At 44.4% G+C, this 18,121-nt stretch overlaps 2 protein-coding genes across 3 annotated transcripts; both read left to right on the top strand.

Annotated features, from left to right (window-relative positions):
- Positions 1-758: 758 nt before the first annotated feature.
- Positions 759-3,217, top strand: LOC115177047 (gamma-glutamylcyclotransferase). The gene is made up of 4 exons (XM_029737510.1): positions 759-1,050; positions 1,989-2,140; positions 2,519-2,651; positions 2,897-3,217. Exons 1-4 carry the CDS (start codon positions 835-837, stop codon positions 3,041-3,043), a joined length of 648 nt encoding a protein of 215 aa, XP_029593370.1. The 5' UTR covers positions 759-834; the 3' UTR covers positions 3,044-3,217.
- Positions 3,218-10,333: 7,116 nt separating this feature from the next.
- LOC115176947 (nucleotide-binding oligomerization domain-containing protein 1-like) lies at positions 10,334-17,820 on the top strand. Of its 2 annotated transcripts, XM_029737367.1 has the most exons (12): positions 10,334-10,672; positions 10,802-11,126; positions 11,470-11,644; positions 11,838-13,659; positions 13,779-13,862; positions 13,974-14,057; positions 14,145-14,228; positions 14,304-14,387; positions 16,858-16,941; positions 17,054-17,137; positions 17,285-17,368; positions 17,574-17,820. In XM_029737367.1, exons 2-12 carry the CDS (start codon positions 10,920-10,922, stop codon positions 17,644-17,646), a joined length of 2,865 nt encoding a protein of 954 aa, XP_029593227.1. In that variant the 5' UTR covers positions 10,334-10,672; positions 10,802-10,919; the 3' UTR covers positions 17,647-17,820. The 2 variants fall into 2 exon arrangements, 1 of the variants encoding a protein (XP_029593227.1); XR_003872310.1 differs by lacking the exon at positions 17,574-17,820 and having other exon boundaries at positions 14,145-14,223; positions 17,285-17,300.
- Positions 17,821-18,121: the final 301 nt, after the last annotated feature.

Genomic DNA, 18,121 nt, shown 5'->3' with positions numbered 1-18,121 from the left:
TACACTTAAGTATCGAAAGTAAATGTACAGTTGAAGTCGGAAGATTACATACACTTAGGTTGGAGACATTAAAACTCGATTTTCAACCACACCACAAATTTCTTGTTAACAAACTATAGTTTTGGCAAGTTGGTTAGGACGTCTACTTTGTGAATGACACAAGTCATTTTTCCAACAATTGTAATACTCAGATGGGCACACCAACATAATTTACAAACAAAGCATTTGTGTTTAGTGAGTCGACCAGATCAAATGCAGTAGGGATGACCAGGGATTTTCTCTTTAAATTTGTTGGACCATTTTCCTGTCCTGTTAAATATTCCAAATGTAACAAATTCTTTTGGGTGTCAGGGAATGGAGTCGAAAGTACATTATTTTCTTTAGGGATGTAGTGGAGTAAAACTAAAAGTTGTCAAATATAATTAGTAAAGTAAAGTACAGATACCCCCAAAAAAACGACTTAAGTAGTACTTTAAAGTATTTTTACTTAAGTACTTTACACCACTGGGTTTCAAGTGGCACTATTAACACTAGTTTAAATTGCATTAATTTATTATAAAAATCCCTCTCTCATTTCACCCAGAATGGATACTGTTTTGTTGTGATAACTGATACATGCTAGAAATGTAATGAAAAAGAAGGATAATCTTATCAACTAAAGGGGACAGGGTGTCTGTTAGTCTGTTCATGCATGCCCCTCGTTTAGCGCTCAGCCAATCAGCGTGCCGTCACGCTGAGGTACAGTAGGGGAGCCCATTCTCTAGAGACAGCAAGTAATAAAAAGACAACATTTTCAACTGGTTAACATACTCACCATCACAAAGCGGATAGGCCATGTCATATCTTACTTACACGATTTTACTTGCACTGTTCCATCAACAAATTGCGTCAAAAGCGGTTCCTGCCACCGCTGAAAATAATGGAACAAGTGTTTCAAACACATCCGTGTCCGACTACTTTATGTATTTCGCTTATGGCAGTAATCTGTTGAAGGAAAGACTGCAGCTGAAGAATCCATCCGCGGTTTTTGTTACAACGGGCAATTTGAAGGTAGGCTTCAGTGCGTATGTTTTGTTGTGAAGATGCTGAGAAGTTGGAACCAAGCATTGTAGGTTGGCACCGGAGTTTTCATTTGCCATGATACGTGTGCAAGCTGTTAATTAAGCTGTTAGCAGTGCTTTAACAAATAATTGTGATTAGACTACGTACTGTTAAGGCTGCATGTGTTCGAATCTGATATAGGAACAAAGAGTCAATTATATTTTATATTAATGTCAATATTTATTCAGCAGTTAATAAATGGCAAATGCAAATTCCGTATATACGGGTTCACTGTAACACCTCGCAGGGCAAACAGAGAACTGAAAATGACATAAGTTCTTCATTAAATACTCTGACAGAGATAGTTCCAGCTCACTGCTGGCCTGTCAGAGGGAGGATGAGCGTGGTTTAAACTTACTCATCCTATCGTTGGCGTGCAGGCTGGTCCCAGCCTTTAGACGCATCTTTGTTGCCAACCATAGTTGTCTTCTAGCTTATCTTCATGTGTGTACCCGAGAGTCAGACACACAGTGCCTGTTTTTATGCTACAGTTAGGACAGTTTCTGCTTCCATTCTACCAGCCCCTCCCGTACACCTGTCCTTGAGCGGCCCCACAACCAGGCATTGTGTGTGTGTGTGTCACGAGTCTACTCAGCCTACACTCCTACTAGCCAGCAACCCTCCAGTTAGTCATGTCTATTATATATGTTGCTCAATCTATGTTAATACAATATAAACCTCTTAGTGCATTACAGTCCGTTCATACTTAGGCCTACATCTACTGTAAATGGTAATGCATCATATCTAATAAGTGAAATAAAACCCAACAATACTTATTAGCTTAAAGGTATAGGTTAAACTTTAACACCCCATTATGCAGGGCCAAATCTCACAGTACATGTGATTATGAAGTTACGGTGTATGCTTTTGAATATTCTACTTGACAGGATCATGTGATTAAATTTGGATACTGGAAGAAAGAGTTCAACAACAACAACTCTTGGCATGGTGGTGTTGCTACTATAGAAGAGTCCAAGGGAGATGTGGTCTGGGGAGTGGTCTGGAAGATGGACAAGGACAACCTCATCAGTTTAGACAAGTGGGTGGCTCATTTACGGTGTTATAGGCCTATCACTATGGGGTGCGGTTTGTGAAGTTTAACAGCCCTGAATAGGAACTGTTGCTGAGATGATGTCCTAGGACCTATAGTGGGATATTCCAAATGTACATATTTGCCCAGAAGGCTGAATCCATAGACATAAGCCCCTGGTTATCCTAGTTCTCTTCCCTCAAGCAGGTCCTAATAAAATTCTGGTTCCAGTGGAAAAAGTGGTACAACTGATGTCTATGGCATTTTATATATAACATTCTGGATTGTTTTACAGACTGTAGAGAATGGCATGAATTTTTAACTTCAATCAACAGTATCTCCAAAGGATTAACAACTTGTAACTGCCCTTAACTGTGTGTTCTCCAGGCAGGAAGGAGTGGGAATAGGATTCTACAGTCCACTAGATGTTACCATTAACACAGATGAGGGAGAGGTCCTCTGCCGAACCTACCAGATGAACAACTTCACAGTTCACAAGACCTCGCCTCCATACAAACAGGTACGCTATATGTCTCTTTCTTTTGCTATAAAGCAGCCTAATCATACACAAATAATGATTGTTTTGATAGCCAGTTTGAAGGATGCCTCCATTGGCCATATCCAAATGCATGAACAATGACTACAGGTGTAAAAAGTGTTTTATATTTAATGGCAAAATGTCAAAACCCAATACAGAAGTAGAATGATTTATGCAAATACCCATGGGTCGTGTTATTAACAAAAGCAACTAACTTTGTCCTACAGGTTGTTTGTCTTGGAGCAAAACAAAACGGCTTACCTCTGGATTACATTAAGAAGCTGGAGGCAGTGGAAACCAACGGCTACAGCGGTCCGTCCATTTTAGATGACATCACCATGTTGACACCTGCTGATAAAGGAAAAAGCTTGTAGATGGTACCAGAGGAAAGAAGATGAAAGAGAAATCACTTAATGTAACAACCTTAGAGGGAAATTGACATAAGACTCAGTTGTCTAAGTTCAAATGTCCCCGTTGTACTCTTGAGTAACAATCAGCTTAAGTAAAAATGCATTAGAGTAAATAAAAAAAACTAAGTGGCACACTGGTATATAGTCCCAAATGTTCCTTGTAAAATGTGAGCCAGTCATTTTAGATGTGATGCCAAATGAATGACAATGTCTGGCATAGCATTTTGTTTCACCAAAGTTTCTCTATTTTGCTTGGGAAGTGTGACACACAGACACACACACACACACACACATACTTGATTGATTCGGTACAATGTCAGGGCTGGTTCCCAACATACAGTGCATTCAGAAAGTATTCAGACCCCTTGACATTTTCCTAATTTTGTTACGTTACAGCCTTATTCTAAAATTGATGATAGTTTCTTCCCCCCTCATCAATCTACACACAATACCCCATAATTACAAAGCAAAAAAGGTTTAGAATTTTTGCCAAATGTAAAAAATAAAATGAAATATCACATTTACATAAGTATTCAGACTCAGTACATTTTTATTTTTTTTATACATTTGAAAAGACATCTGTTTTTGCTTTGTCATTATGGGGTATTGTGTGTAGATTGATTTTTGATTTTTTTTAATCCATTTTAGAATAAGGCTGTAACGTAACAAAATGTGAAAAAAGTCAAGGGTTCTGAATAATTTCCAAATGCCCTGTATTCAGCCCCTTTGTTATGGCAAGCCCAAATAAGTTCAGGATTAAAAATCTGCTCAACAAGTCACATAAATTGCATGGACTGACTGACTCTGTACCCCACATACAGATAATTGTAAGGTCCCTCAGTCGAGCAGTGATTTTCAAACAGATTCAACCACAAGACCAGGTAGGTTTTCTAATACCTGGAAAAGAAGGGCACCTAGACATTGAGTATCCCTTTGAGCATGGTTACATTATTAATGACACTTTGGATGGTGTATCAATACACCCAGTCACTACAAAGAAACAGGCGTCCTCCCTAACTCAGGTGCCAGAGAGGAAGGAAACTGCTCAGTGATTTCACCATGAGGCCAATGGTGACTTTAAAACAGTTACAGAGTTTAATGGCTATGATAGGATAACACTGAGGATGGATCAACAACACTGCAGTTACTCCACAATACTAACCTAAAAGATAGTAAAAATAAGTTAGCCTGTACAGAATAAAAAAATATTCCAAAACATGCATCATGTTTTGCAACAAGGCACTAAAGTAATACTGCAAAAAATGTGGGAAAGCATTTAACTTTTTTTCCTGAATACAAGGTGTTTAGTTTGGGGCAAATACAATACAACACATTACTGAGTACCACTTTCCATATTTTCAAGAATAGTGGTGGCTGCATCATGTTATGGGTGTGCTTGTAATCGTTAAGGACTGGGGATTTTTTCAGGACACAAAAATTAATGGAATGGAGCTAAGCACAGGCAAAATTCTAGAGGAAAACTGGGTTCAGTCAGCTTTCCACCAGACACTGAGATGAATTCACCTTTCAGCAGGACAATAACGTAAAACACAAGGCCAAATCTACACTGGAGTTACTTACCAAGAAGACAGTGAATGTTCCTGAGTGGCCGAGTTACAGTTTTGACTTAAATCTACTTGAAAATCTAGCTTGAAGAATTTTGAAAAGGGTAAATGGGTAAATGTTGGACAATTCAGGTGTGGAAAGTTCTTAGAGACTTACCCAGAAAGACAGCAGCTTAATCGCTGCCAAAGGTTCTTCTACAAAAAATTGACTAGGGGGTGTGAATACTTATGTAAATGAGATATTTCTGTATTTCATTCTCAAAAATTTGCAAACATTTCTCAAAACATGTCTTCACTTTGTCATTATGGGGTATTGTGTGTAGATGGGTGTATCACGACTCAGGATATAACCCAGATGCAGATACTGGAGGCGGATAGTACAGTTTTCAGATTATTTATTAGAAACACGGGGCAGGCAAAGGGCAGGTTGAGGGCAGGCAGAGGTTTGTGATCAGGTCAAGGTCAGGCAGATACCGGACGGCAGGCAGGCTCGGGGTCAGGGCAGGCAGAGGTTCGTAATCAGGTCAGAGTCAGGCAGGCACAGGACAGTAGGCAGGCTCGGGGTCAGGGCAGGCAGAATTGTCAGAACTGGGAAGAACTAGGAAACAGAACTAGAGCAACAGGAATGCGGGAAAGAATGCTGGTAAGACCTGACAAGACAAACTGGCATCAGACAAACAGAGAACACAGGTATAAATACACAGAGGATAATGGGAAGATGAGCGACTCCTGCAGGGGGGTGGAAACAAGCACAAAGACGGTTGAAACAGATCAGGGTGAGAAAAATAAATATTTAATCCATTTTGAATTCAGGCTGTAACACAACAAAATGTGAAATATGTCAAGGGGTATGAAGGCACCATACATCACACATTAATGCCACAGGTCGGAAGTCTACAACAGCTCAATACAATGGAGGTGCCGAAGAGGATATTCTTTTCGGTTGCTTGTAAATGTTATTTAGATATTTTTAGGAAATGCATACCGGCCGTAATGGGAGAAAATGGATATAGTTGCTCAGCGAAACTCCAAATTTAGTGAGTAACTGTCACGTCCTGACCAGTATAAGGGTTATTTGTTATTGTAGTTTGGTCAGGACGTGGCAGAGGGTATTTTGTTTATGTGGTTCGGGGTGGTGTTTTATGTAGTAGGGTGTTTGATTTATTATTTCCGGGTTTTTGGGGTTATGCTCTAGGTTTGTCTTTCTATGTGGTCTCTAGTCTTTTGTATTTCTATGTCTAGTTTATTGGGGTTGGACTCTCAATTGGAGGCAGGTGTTTTCTAGTTGCCTCTGATTGAGAGTCCTATATATGGGTATGTGTTTGGTTAAGTGTTTGTGGGAGATTGTTTCTTGTTTTGCATGTGTGAGCCTGAAAAGACTGTTTTGTTGTTCGTGCGTTTTTCCGTTTTTGTTGTTTTTGGTCTTCACTTTATTTTAAAATAAAATACAAGATGAGCATCCACATTCCTGCTGCGTTTTGGTCCTCCATTCCCGACGACAACCGTTACAGAATCTCCCACCACAAAAAGACCAAGCAGCGGAGTAAGGAGCAAAGGGAATTTGATATGGACTGGCGGGAGAAATGGACCTGGGAGGAAATTCTGGACGGGGCTGGACCTTGGCACCAGGCTGGGGAATACCGTCGCCCACGGGAGGAAATCGAGGCAGCCAAGGCAGAGAGGCGGAGGTACGAGGCCTTGTACACGCTGAGGGAGAAGCACGAGAGACACCCCCAATAATTTTTTTGGGGGGGGCACACGGGTAGTTTGGCTGGGCCAAGGATGAGCCATAAGCCAGCTACCCGTGTTTATATGGAGGACCGTATGGAGTGGAGGGCGCCGAGTTTTGAAGAAGTGCGCACGATCTCGCCCATACGCACGCACAGTCCAGTGCAAGTTATTCCAGCCCCTTGCAGATGCCGTGCTAGAGTGGGCATCCAGCCTGGTAGGAGGATGCCTGCGCAGCGCGTCTGGTCACCGGTGCGCCTCCTAGGACCAGGCTACCCTACGCCCGCTCTACGCACGGCAACCATCAGGCCCCTGCACAGCCCAGTTCGCCCTGTACTAGCACCCCGCTCGTACAGGGCTACTAGTTCCATCCAGCCAGGACGGGTTGTGCAGGAGGTGCGATCAAGACCGCCTGTGCGCCTCCATGGCCCGGTGTTTCCAGTTCCTGCCTCTCGTGCTGACCCGGAAGTGCGAAACCCCAGTCTGGCACGTCCAGTACCAGCACCACGCATCAAGCTTCCAATGAGTCAGTCCAGTCCAGCACAGCATGTTCCCGCCCCCCTGCACTAGCCCTGAGGTGCGTGTTCCCAGGCTGATACCTCCAGTACCAGCACCACGCATCAGGCTTCCAGTGCGTCAGCCCAGAGTATCCGGCATCAGTGTGCGGTCCAGAGTATCCGGCATCAGTGTGCGGTCCAGAGTATCCGGCATCAGTGTGCAGTCCAGAGTATCCAGCACCAGTGTGCAGTCCAGAGTATCCGGCAGTAGTGTCTAGTTCGGAACCGAGGGAGTCTGCCTGCGACCCGGAACCGAGGGAGTCTGCCTGCGACCCGGAACCGAGGGAGTCTGCCTGCGACCCGGAACCGAGGGGGTCGGCCTGCGAGAGTATCCGGCAGTAGTGTCTAGTCCGGAACCGAGGGAGACTGCCTGCGATCCGGAACCGAGGGAGTCTGCCTGCGATCCGGAACCGAGGGAGTCTGCCTGCGATCCGGAACCGAGGGAGTCTGCCTGCGATCCGGAACCGAGGGAGTCTGCCTGCGATCCGGAACCGAGGGAGTCTGCCTGCGACCCGGAACCGAGGGAGTCTGCCTGCGACCCGGAACCGAGGGAGTCTGCCTGCGACCCGGAACCGAGGGGGTCGGCCTGCGACCCGGAACCGGGTGAGTCTGCCTGTGACCCGGAACCAAGGCAGTCCATCAGCGACCCAGAACCGGGTGAGTCTGCCTATGACCCGGAACCAAGGCAGTCCATCAGCGACCCAGAACCAGGTGAGTCTGCCTATGACCCGGAACCAAAGGAGTCTATCAGCAACCCGGAACTAAGTAAGTCAGTGGACGATCCGGAACTAAAAATGATTAACTATGTATTTAATGAGTCTGCCTACAGTGTGGAAAGGAAGAGGTCTGCCTACGATCCGGAACAAGGGGAGTCTGCCTACGGCCCGAAACTGATCAAGTCTGTCTGCATTCTGGAGGACAGTAGGCTGGAGCCAGAACCACCTCCTGTATAGGTTGGTTGGGGAGGGGGGGTGTAGCACAAGTGCCGTCGGTGACGGCAGCCACCCTCCCTTCCCTCCCTTTAGTTTAGGGGCATTTTATTGTTGTTGTTTTTTTTTAAAATTTTTATTTATGAGGTGCATCCGGGGTCTGCACCTTTAGGGGGGGGGGTACTGTCATGTCTTGACCAGTATAAGGGTTATTGTAGTTTGGTCAGGACGTGGCATAGGGTATTTTGTTTATGTGGTTCGGGGTGGTGTTTTATGTAGTAGGGTGTTTGATTTATTATTTCCGGGCTTTTGGGGTTATGTTCTAGGTTTGTATTTCTATGTCTAGTTTATTGGGGTTGGACTCTCAATTGGAGGCAGGTGTTTTCTAGTTGCCTCTGATTGAGAGTCCTATATATGGGTATGTCTTTGGTTAAGTGTTTGTGGGAGATTGTTTCTTGTTTTGCATGTGTGAGCCTGACAAGACTGTTTTGTTGTTCGTGCGTTTTTCCGTTTTTGTTGTTCACTTTATTTTAAAATAAAATACAAGATGAGCATCCACATTCCTGCTGCGTTTTGGTCCTCCATTCCCGACGACAACCGTTACAGTAACAAAAGTATGGCGAATGGGAGTTTGAATCAGAGCTTCCTGTGAGTTAGGGAGGTCTCTAATGCACAGATACTGGGGCAGGCCGAATACCGACCGGAACACAGGGCATGTGCCAAGGGGTCCTGACCTCCAGGGGGCCCACATTGATTTTGTTCGTCATTCTCACTCAGATATCATTAACATGGCATAAGTCATTATAAAATGTGTAGAATTGCAGGAAATTAGCTTTAAAACTGCAAACATTTCTCTCCACCCCATGGCAAAATGGGTAGAATTAGAGGAAATTAGCTTTAAAAATGAACTTTAAAGGGGTCCACACAGAATATGCAAACTGTGCCGACAGTGTAGCGCAGTGTCGCAATGTCATTTTTCGTCACAAAAGGGGCGGCTCCTTGTAGTGCGCTCCAACATTCAACATACTCCCATGCCACATAAAAAAATTGTAATCATCCCTTCCGTAGCCGTGGAGGTAGTGTTGTGTAGGTGTAACAGTGTAGGTTCCGTCCCGCTCTTCGCCCCAACCCGGGCTCGAACCAGGGACCCTTGCACACATCAACAACTGACACCCCACGAAGCAACGTTACCCATCGCGCCACAAAAGCCGCGGCGTTGCAAGGGGAAACCCTACTTCAAGTCTCAGAGCGAGTGACGTCACCGATTGAAACGCTATTAGCGCGCACCACCGCTAACTAACTAGCCATTTCACATCGGTTACACTCACCCCCCCTTTGACCTCCTCCTTTTCCGCAGCAACCAATGATCCGGGTCAACAGCATCAATGTAACAGTGTAGGTTCCGTCCCTCTCTTCGCCCCAACCCGGGCTCGAACCAGGGACCCTTGCACGCATCAACAACTGACACCCACCGAAGCACCGTTACCCATCGCGCCACAAGAGCCACGGCCCTTGCAATGCAAGGGGAAACCCTACTTCAAGTCTCAGAGCGAGTGACGTCACCGATTGAAACGCTATTAGCGCGCACCACCGCTAACTAACTAGCCATTTCACATCGGTTACATAGGCAATGAAGGTTGCCTGGTTCATTGATCTTATATATAGACTATTAATAGGCTATGCGTCAAAGTAGCCTATTTTGCATTGATAAGCAAATATATTCTCAGTGACTGTTCAAACAAACCTTATTTGAATTCCCCCCAAAATGTATTTTGTTTAGAAGTAATAACTACTGATTCCAGGCTACTGGTAAAAACAACTATGAGATACAGTATGTGCTTTTTTCTCCATAACCAAAACATGTGGTTCTATTTTTAGCTGATATGGGAATGAATACACAAGCAGCATTTCAAACTGGGATAATGTTTTAGGTTACCCTGGCAAATATAAGAACATTTCCCGGGTATATTTTGTTATTATAAATCAAATTATTTCACATGGAGATATGGGAAGCTAAAAAGGCTGGCTAGTTTTCTATGTTTTTAGCCAGGCTAAAGCCAGCTAGCCAGGCTGCCAGCTAGCTACTACAAGCAAGGGAAGGCAACTTCATGTTTTCACAAAATGAAAATTAAAAAATTAAATACTGTTCTATTGCCCCCTTGTGAATTGGAGTGGAACCGGTGAGGATATCATTTTACTAAAAGGAGTCGACTACTCCAAAAATCCCACTCCGCCCACGTGCACGCAAGCACGTAGATCAGTGGAGTGGAGCTTGTAGTAACCTTAAAACGTTCATTTCTCTCCACAGGGAAGAGCGGGCCCCTAAAAATGTTTACCGCCAGCTTGGGGTCCCCTAACCAAATCTTGCTTAGGGCCCCCAAAAGGCTAGAACCGGTCCTGTATAATGTGTTTACTATTATGCTTTGCTCCTGCTGTGGAGAGAGGCAGATAACGCAGCATGCCAAAAGCGCAGTTACACAATCCGAGGCGAAATTACAATCATCCAAGGCTGTTCTGGGTTTCACTTCCTCTTGGAAAGACCCGATAACGAGCCAGTACAGTGTTCAGTGTTTTTCCTCTCTTCAGAAAATTGTTTGAGACAAGACTAGATCACTCTTCTAACAGTCCGAGAGAAACGTTTGGTTAATATCCTGGTCTTGGAGAAAAGTTGTATTAATATCCTGTTGTACGCTATTTTCAACAGTTTCATAAGCAATAGGAGTTTGTTTTAATGGAGAGCTGTGGTTCCCAAGTTTTTCCACAGAGGTTTAGGAGAGCGCCCATAAGAACAATGCTATCAACGCGTTTTTGAAGGTAAGCTAAATGTCCCAGCCCATATTATACTGTATGTGATTCTGTACATTACACATTCACATGTCTTTTATCCGTTTTGTTGGATCCATATTTCTCTCCTAATTGATGATTCTCTGTTATTTGATCCAGGAGATAAATATGCACACAGGAGACAATTGTGAAATCTCTGCTTTATCCTCTTGAAATGAAACCACTCCGCTGCTGAATTCCCCCTACACTCTTCCAGTAAAAGTTCAATTCCGGCTGCATGCATATTATGGGCTCCAGTGCCGAGGAAGCCCGTGCTGAACTAACGGACCATGTGTCCACTGTCCAACTGTTCACCTTGCACCGTGAACTACTGGTCTCCCAGGTGAAGAGCACGCAGTGCATTCTGGATAACCTCCTACAAAGTGGCTTTCTGTGTATTGAGGATACAGAAATCATCCAGCGCTCAGCCACCAAGACAGACCAGGTAATTTACTGTAGGAGGGTTTCTGAGAGGAGACATGTCCACACATCATATTAAATGACAAAGTACCCATCACAAAGACATGCTCTTGCATTCACAAATAGCCTACTAGGCCCTAACTAAAATGGACTAATTGATTTTAAGATGAGAAAATATAAAGACAAGACTTGATCTTGCAATACAATGGCATTTGGTATGTTGCCAGTATCTTATCTGTGAAAAATCCTGTTCGGCCACATTAATCAAAATGTGGAAAGTGAGAGGGAAACTGTTAGCTGTCAAATTATTATTAAATATTGAATCACTGTAAAGAAAATATGATTTACTTATGATTGACATTGCGCAGGTGCGTAAAATCCTGGAATTGGTCCAAAGCAAAGGGGAGCAGGCATGTGAATACTTCCTATATATTCTCTACAAAGTTTATGATGCATACATAGACCTCCAACCATGGCTTAAAGAGATCAACTACCAGCCATCAGACTTCATACGGCACATACCAGTAAAGAACACGGACCCTAGTAAGTATGTCAGTAGACTGTATGGTGCAGCACTTCATATGTGTTTTTGGAATTTTACTTAACAATAAAATACAGTGCATTGAAAATGTAAGATTTTAGAGAATCACGAGGGCAACTACTGTATATTTTGGCTGAATATCAGTGGTTGAGAATGAGACTGCAGTGTATTCTCACTACCACCCTCTCCTCTCAGTTAGTAGGTACTGTGAGAAGCTGAGGCACGAGCTGGGCCGAGACACATGCTTCATTGCATCCTACGCCCAGCGAGAGGAAACCCTGCTGGAGGAGCTCTATACTGACACCCTGATGGAGCTCCTGAATGACCGCAATGAGAGCCTGGGCCACCTGGAGGGTCTGGAGCAGCTCCTGGGAGAGCAGGGTGTCTTTAACCCACAGGCAGAGACGGTGCTCATCACGGGGGATGCTGGGGTGGGCAAGTCCATCCTCCTCCAGAAGCTCCAGAGGCTGTGGTCCAAGAGGGAGGTGGAACAGACAAACGCCATGTTCTTCTTCAAGTTCCGCTGTAGGATGTTCAGCACAATCAAGGAGACAGACGAGATCTCACTCAGGGACCTGCTTTTCAAATACAACTGCTACCCTGACCACGACGTGGACAATGAGGTGTTCAGCTACATCCTCCGCTTCCCCAAAAAGGTTCTCTTTACGTTTGATGGCTATGATGAGAACCAGGCTGATCTGGACCTGGGGAACGTGCCTGAGGTGGTTTCTCCAGAGGAGAAGACTCACCCTCTTCTGCTGCTCATTAACCTGCTCTGTGGGAAGCTGCTCAATGGTTCCTGGAAGGTCCTGACGGCTCGGACAGGCACTGCGGTCCAGAGCAGGGTGATCCGGAAGAGGGTGGCACTGCGTGGGTTCTCTCCGGCCCACCTTAAAACCTACACCAACCTACACTTCAAAGAGCAGGAGCACCGGGACCTGGTCTCAGTCCAGCTGGATGCCAGCCCCCACCTCTGTGGCCTCTGCTCCATCCCCCTCTTCTGCTGGATCGTCTTCAAGAGCTTTAAACACCTGCGCTCAGTCTACGATGACTTTGATCTGCCAGAGGCTTGCGTGACCCTCACTAACATATTCCTTCTGCTTTCTGAAGTCTTCTTCAGCCGGGGGGGCGCTCCCCCACCGGGCCTCCTGAAGAGAAACACCAGGTGCCCCGCTGATACCTTCAGGGCAGGGCTGAGGCCACTGACAGCCTTCTCCAAGCTAGCTCTGCTGGGCACGGAGAGAGGAGGCTTTGTGTTCGACCAGGAGGAGGTGGCTTCCTGTGGCCTGACTGAGGAGGACTTTCAGGTGGGTTTCCTCCGACTGGTCAGCCGCTACGATGCCTGTGGAAACCCTTCTACCTTTGAGTTCCTTCACCTCACCCTGCAGTCCTTCTTGGCTGCATTCTCTCTGGTTCTGGACGAACAGGCCAGCGTTGGCAACATCCTCAAGTTCTTCACCGAGTGCAGCAGGAGGGACAACACATCTTGTTTATCATGTGTCTTTCCCTGCATCGGTGGCTCCTCCAAACCCAGGGGAAAGGATCCGTTCAAGACCAACGAGCATCTCCAGTACGCCAACCTCTTCCTGTGTGGACTGCTGTCTAAGGCCAACGCCGGCCTGCTGGAGCACATGGTTCCTCCAGTGCTACTGAAGAGGAAGCGGGCGGTCCTCAAGTCCTACCTGTCCACCAGCGTGAGGTCCCACCTCCGCGGCCTGCCACTCCACAGCACAGAGCAGGAGGGCAGCAAGGTGCATGTGCTGCCCAACTTCCTGTGGATGCTGCGCTGCATCTTCGAGACAGGAAGTGAAGAGGTGGCCCAGCTGACTGCGAAGGGCATCACAGCTGACTATATCAAGCTGGGCTACTGTAATGTGTTCTCTGGTGACTGCAGTGCCCTCAACTTTGTGCTGCAGCACCGGCGGAAGAGGCTAGGGGTGGACATGGACAACAACAACATCAGTGACTATGGGGTCAAGCAGCTCAGGCCTTCATTCAGTAAGATGACCGTGGTGAGGTGAGGAATTCGGAATATATGCAGATGGAAACACTATGTACTTTATGCCAATGTTTAATGACTACCAGCACTCACAAATAAAGTATAGCTTTTCAGCTAAATTAGTTTTTCCATTTAAGGTTGTGTGTCAATCAGATCTCAGACAGCAGCATTGAAGTACTGGCTGAGGAGCTTATCAAACAGAGAGTGGTGGAGGTTCTGGGGTGAGTCAGTGTCTATCAGGGTCAACTTGCCTGTCAAACTTTAATACTGTATTGTGCTGTATGACGAACTTCATATGATGCGACTGTATTTCTGTTTTCTTGATTTTACAGACTTTACAATAATCATATCACGGACATCGGAGCCAAGCTAATTGCTCATATCATTGAGGAATGTCTTAAGTTAAGAGTCGTCAAGTATGTAAATTAGTATGTCCAGTCAATGATATAATGACTTGTGTATGAATTAAAATGTTTATTTTTGGCACTTTGATTTGTTCAAAGGGTTGGCAGCAACAAGTTCACCAGTGTGGGTGGCAGGTATCTGGCCAGTGCCATTCAGAAGAGCTCATCTATCTTTGATGTGGGGTAAATGCACTAATACAATATTTTATATTCAATTTTGGATCAGAGTGCATTGGATGGATTGTTCCTGTTTTTCAGAATGTGGGAGAACAGCATTGGGGATGAAGGAGCAAGAGCATTCGCAGAGGCCCTGAGGAATCACCCAAGTCTTACCAACCTCTGGTGAGATAGATGGCAAGATATCTCATTGTTGTATTTGGCACAGTAACCACATTTCCATCCACAGTTTTTATGCGAGTAATGACAGCTGACAGCTGTGATGGAAACAGGACATTTTGGTACAATTTTATAAATGCAGAGACATCATTTGTTTGTTGGACATGGTGGGATCTTTTTGTGTCGGTGAAATTAATAATGCAAAAAATGGCGGTGGAAACGCCACAAATATTGATATTATAACCATCATATCGAAGTAACTTAGAGTCGTGTTTTGATATGGTGTGTGGTCCTCCCACTACGACTTGGGAAACCATGCAGTGTATTAGGCTTCAAATGAAATACTGTAAGTATGATGAACTTCACAGGGTGCTGAAAGTGAACAGTGATGAGCTAGATGCTCCTTTCCAATAAATATTGAATGTCTTATTCTGGTAACATGACGATCGATGCTTGACTGCCGTTTGACAAATAGAAATATCCATAATAATCTCATCATGTAGACTAGTCTACCTGCACTGTATCTGAGAACTGATGGCTAGAGTGCACTTGCCAATACCAGAGTGGGCACATTTGCTATTTAACGCAACAGCTTTTGTGAAAAATAGCATTTTCTGTGTGCTATGTCAACATGCACTGATTTTTATCCGCAACAAGTCCATTTGGTGTTAACCTACTGTCACGGCTTCTGCCGAAGTCGATGCACCTCCTTGCTCGAATGGTGCTCGGCGGTCGACGTCACCGGTCTTCTAGCCATCATTGATCAGTTTTCATTTTCCATTGGTTTTGTCTTGTCTTCCTACACACCTGTTTCCAATCCAATTAATCATGTTGTATATTTAACCCTCTGTTTCCCCTCATGTCCTTGTCGGTGATTGTTTGTGATGTTATGTTACTAACAGACACTTATCATTTTACTAACAGACACTTAAGTGATGACGCCTGAGAAGCAGGTGTTTGGAGGATATATTGGCACGGGTGTTAGGCCGGAGACGAATTTGAGGGCTGGCAAACCGTGCAAATATATCCTCCAAACACCGGCTTCAAGGGCATTATCACTTTCATACAACTGGTTACCAACATATTCAAATAATGGTTGACATTTTCATTAAACACGTTATTTTGATGAATTTATTCATACTATTTCATCCTTCCACAAGATATAGTCCCGACACAAATCTAGGGTTGCTACCCAAGCCGGCTGGTCATTTGTTCTATTGGTTTAGGTGCCAGACACGCGACCCAGTCGTTCAGTCTTTGTTCTGTGTCTATGAACGCGACCCAGTTGTTCGTCCTAAATGTTCCATTTATGTTCCAATGTTCCATTCTTATCCCTTGCTTGCTAGCAAGCCAACTACGGCTAACTTACAGTCAAGTCAAACAGTGTAGCCAGAATAACAACAAAGTAGCTGCATTTGCATTTGTTTAAGCTGTTTTCTAGTGACATTTATTTAGATACATCTATAATAATGTGATAATGAGGCGCGATTTCACCTCGCATAGAAAATGTGCCCTCTCATCAGGACACTGTGGTTCAGAGGAGCTAGCCAACAACACAGCTAACACAATCACATCAAACTGAAGCTGGAAAGACTGCAAACTAGCTGCACTTTGTTTCGTTTTAACTGTTTTCTAGGGATAGTTCTTTGTATATATCCATAACAATTATGCTGATTTATGATTTCATGATTTCGACTCCCGGCACGTTCATTACTATGGGACAGCTGGAGATTGAATTTGAATATTGAAACAATGTTGCAAATGTCGGAGAGACAAACAGCAAAGTTTACACAAATCTACTTTGTTGAAAGACGAACATTTAGTTAACAGAAATGTGAGATAATGTCTAGATGCTTTAACGAGACAGTGGATTGCGCAGTCAGATGGAACAGAGTAAATAGGCATTTTAACGTGATAGATTTAGCCGGTGTGTCACGTCCTGACCATAGAGAGCTCTTATTTTCTATGGTAGAGTAGGTCAGGGCGTGACTGGGGGGTTGTTCTAGTTTATATTTTCTATGTGGGGTTCTAGGTTTATTTTCTATGTTGGTGATTTGTATGATTCCCAATTAGAGGCAGCTGGTTATCGTTGTCTCTAATTGGGGATCCTACTTAAGTAGCATTTTTTCCACCTGGGGGTTATGGGATATTGTTTATGTTTAGTTGCCTGTTAGCACTGCATTGTCGTCACGGTTCGTTTATTCTTTATTGTTTTGTATTTTGCTAAGTTTCACTTTCTAATAAAGATGTGGAACGCTACTCACGCTGCGCCTTGGTCCGTCTATACACACGAACGTGACACGGTGGTAACTTATGGAATAGACACCGGCTGGAATGCGGGTTTTAACCAATCAGCATTCAGGATTAGACTTATAATCAGCTATACAGTATTGGTTATTGAACTCTTACTTTTAGATACACAGAGAAACTACAGTATCTGTTTTACACTATGTAACTCTGCTCTTCTCTCCCTCAGTCTCTCAGCCAATGGCATCACTTCAGAAGGTGGGCGGAGCTTGGCCAAAGCACTGAAAGACAATAGCAGGCTCCGAATTTTCTGGTAGGACTTGAATTAACCTTCATGTATGCCTGTCTCATGTTCACAAGACTTGAAAATGTGTATCTGTTTCTTGGAGTACAGTACAGTTTAAATGTGTGTTGTGGTGTTCAAGGTTGGTGCAAAACGAGTTGTCAGATGATGTAGCACCAGACATGGCAGAACTGATCAGATCCAACACGGGTCTATCTCACCTCTGGTAAGGCAGGCCCCAGTCTCAACACACTCCCAACAACCAATAATGAAGTTTATCTTCAGAATTAACCAGAAAGTGAACAACAACATTCTGAATGTTAATGAAAGTTAGCCGGTTAACCTAGTGATCCCTCTGTTCCTCTCTGCGCAGGTTAATCAATAATCAGCTGACAGTGGATGGAATCAGACAGCTGTCAGAGGCTCTCTCCCACAACACGTCACTCAAAGAGATCTGGTGAGTGTATGCAATGTCACACGCATGCTCGCTTAAAGGCACATTCCTCTATTTTTAACCAGGTTAATAATAGTATTTTATATATTCCTTAGATAAGTTGTTATTTCAACACATCTTTCACCATTTCTACTTTGTAATGGCTGTGGGTCTTTGAATGCATTGCTGGTTCCTGATTATTAGGTGCTCTGTCATTACTCACCCACAGTTTGAAAGGAAACTGTCTTTCTGAAGAGGAAGAGAAGCTGTTTGAGGCTGAGGGAAGGCTATGCTTCCACTGAGGAGACAGAACTGCGCTGGAGCGTGTGTGTGTGTGTGCGCATGTACATATACATCTGTTACCGAAACTTAGAGGGTCCTTGTTTGTTTTGCACATACTACATTGGAAATATTTGTACATACTGTATTCGGAAAGTATTCAGACCCCTTGACTTTTTCCACATTTTGTTACTTTACAGCCTTATTCTACAACTGATTAAATAGCCCCCCCCACCCCCTCAATCTACAAACAATACCCTATAATGACAAAGCAAAAACTGGTTTTTACAAAATGTACTCAGTACTTTGTTGAAGCACCTTTGGCAGCAATTACAGCCTCGAGTCTTCTTGGGTATGACGTTACAAGCTTGGCGCACCTGTATTTGGAGAGATTCTCCCATTCTTCTCTGCAGATTCTTTCAAGCTCTGTCAGGTTGGATGGGGAGCGTCGCTTCACAGCTATTTGCAGGTCTCTCCAGAGATGTTCGATCGGGTTCA

The sequence above is a fragment of the Salmo trutta genome, chromosome 37, assembly GCF_901001165.1.
Source record: "Salmo trutta chromosome 37, fSalTru1.1, whole genome shotgun sequence".
Lineage (NCBI taxonomy): Eukaryota > Metazoa > Chordata > Actinopteri > Salmoniformes > Salmonidae > Salmo > Salmo trutta.
The sequence above is the reverse complement of the archived record's forward strand: the minus strand, read 5'-3'. Positions and strand labels throughout refer to the sequence as shown.

What these genes read in the sequence shown, in the direction of transcription:
- LOC115176947 (XM_029737367.1), top strand. Translation starts at nt 10,920, where the DNA reads ATGCATATTATGGGCTCCAGTGCCGAGGAAGCCCGTGCTGAACTAACG. An exon ending in AGTAAGATGACCGTGGTGAG is followed by an intron (nt 13,660 to 13,778) that starts GTGAGGAATTCG and finishes TTTCCATTTAAG; the next exon opens with GTTGTGTGTCAATCAGATCT. An exon ending in CCAAGTCTTACCAACCTCTG is followed by an intron (nt 14,388 to 16,857) that starts GTGAGATAGATG and finishes TCTCTCCCTCAG; the next exon opens with TCTCTCAGCCAATGGCATCA.
- LOC115177047 (XM_029737510.1), top strand. Translation starts at nt 835, where the DNA reads ATGTCATATCTTACTTACACGATTTTACTTGCACTGTTCCATCAACAA. An exon ending in TTACAACGGGCAATTTGAAG is followed by an intron (nt 1,051 to 1,988) that starts GTAGGCTTCAGT and finishes TCTACTTGACAG; the next exon opens with GATCATGTGATTAAATTTGG. An exon ending in CCTCGCCTCCATACAAACAG is followed by an intron (nt 2,652 to 2,896) that starts GTACGCTATATG and finishes TTTGTCCTACAG; the next exon opens with GTTGTTTGTCTTGGAGCAAA.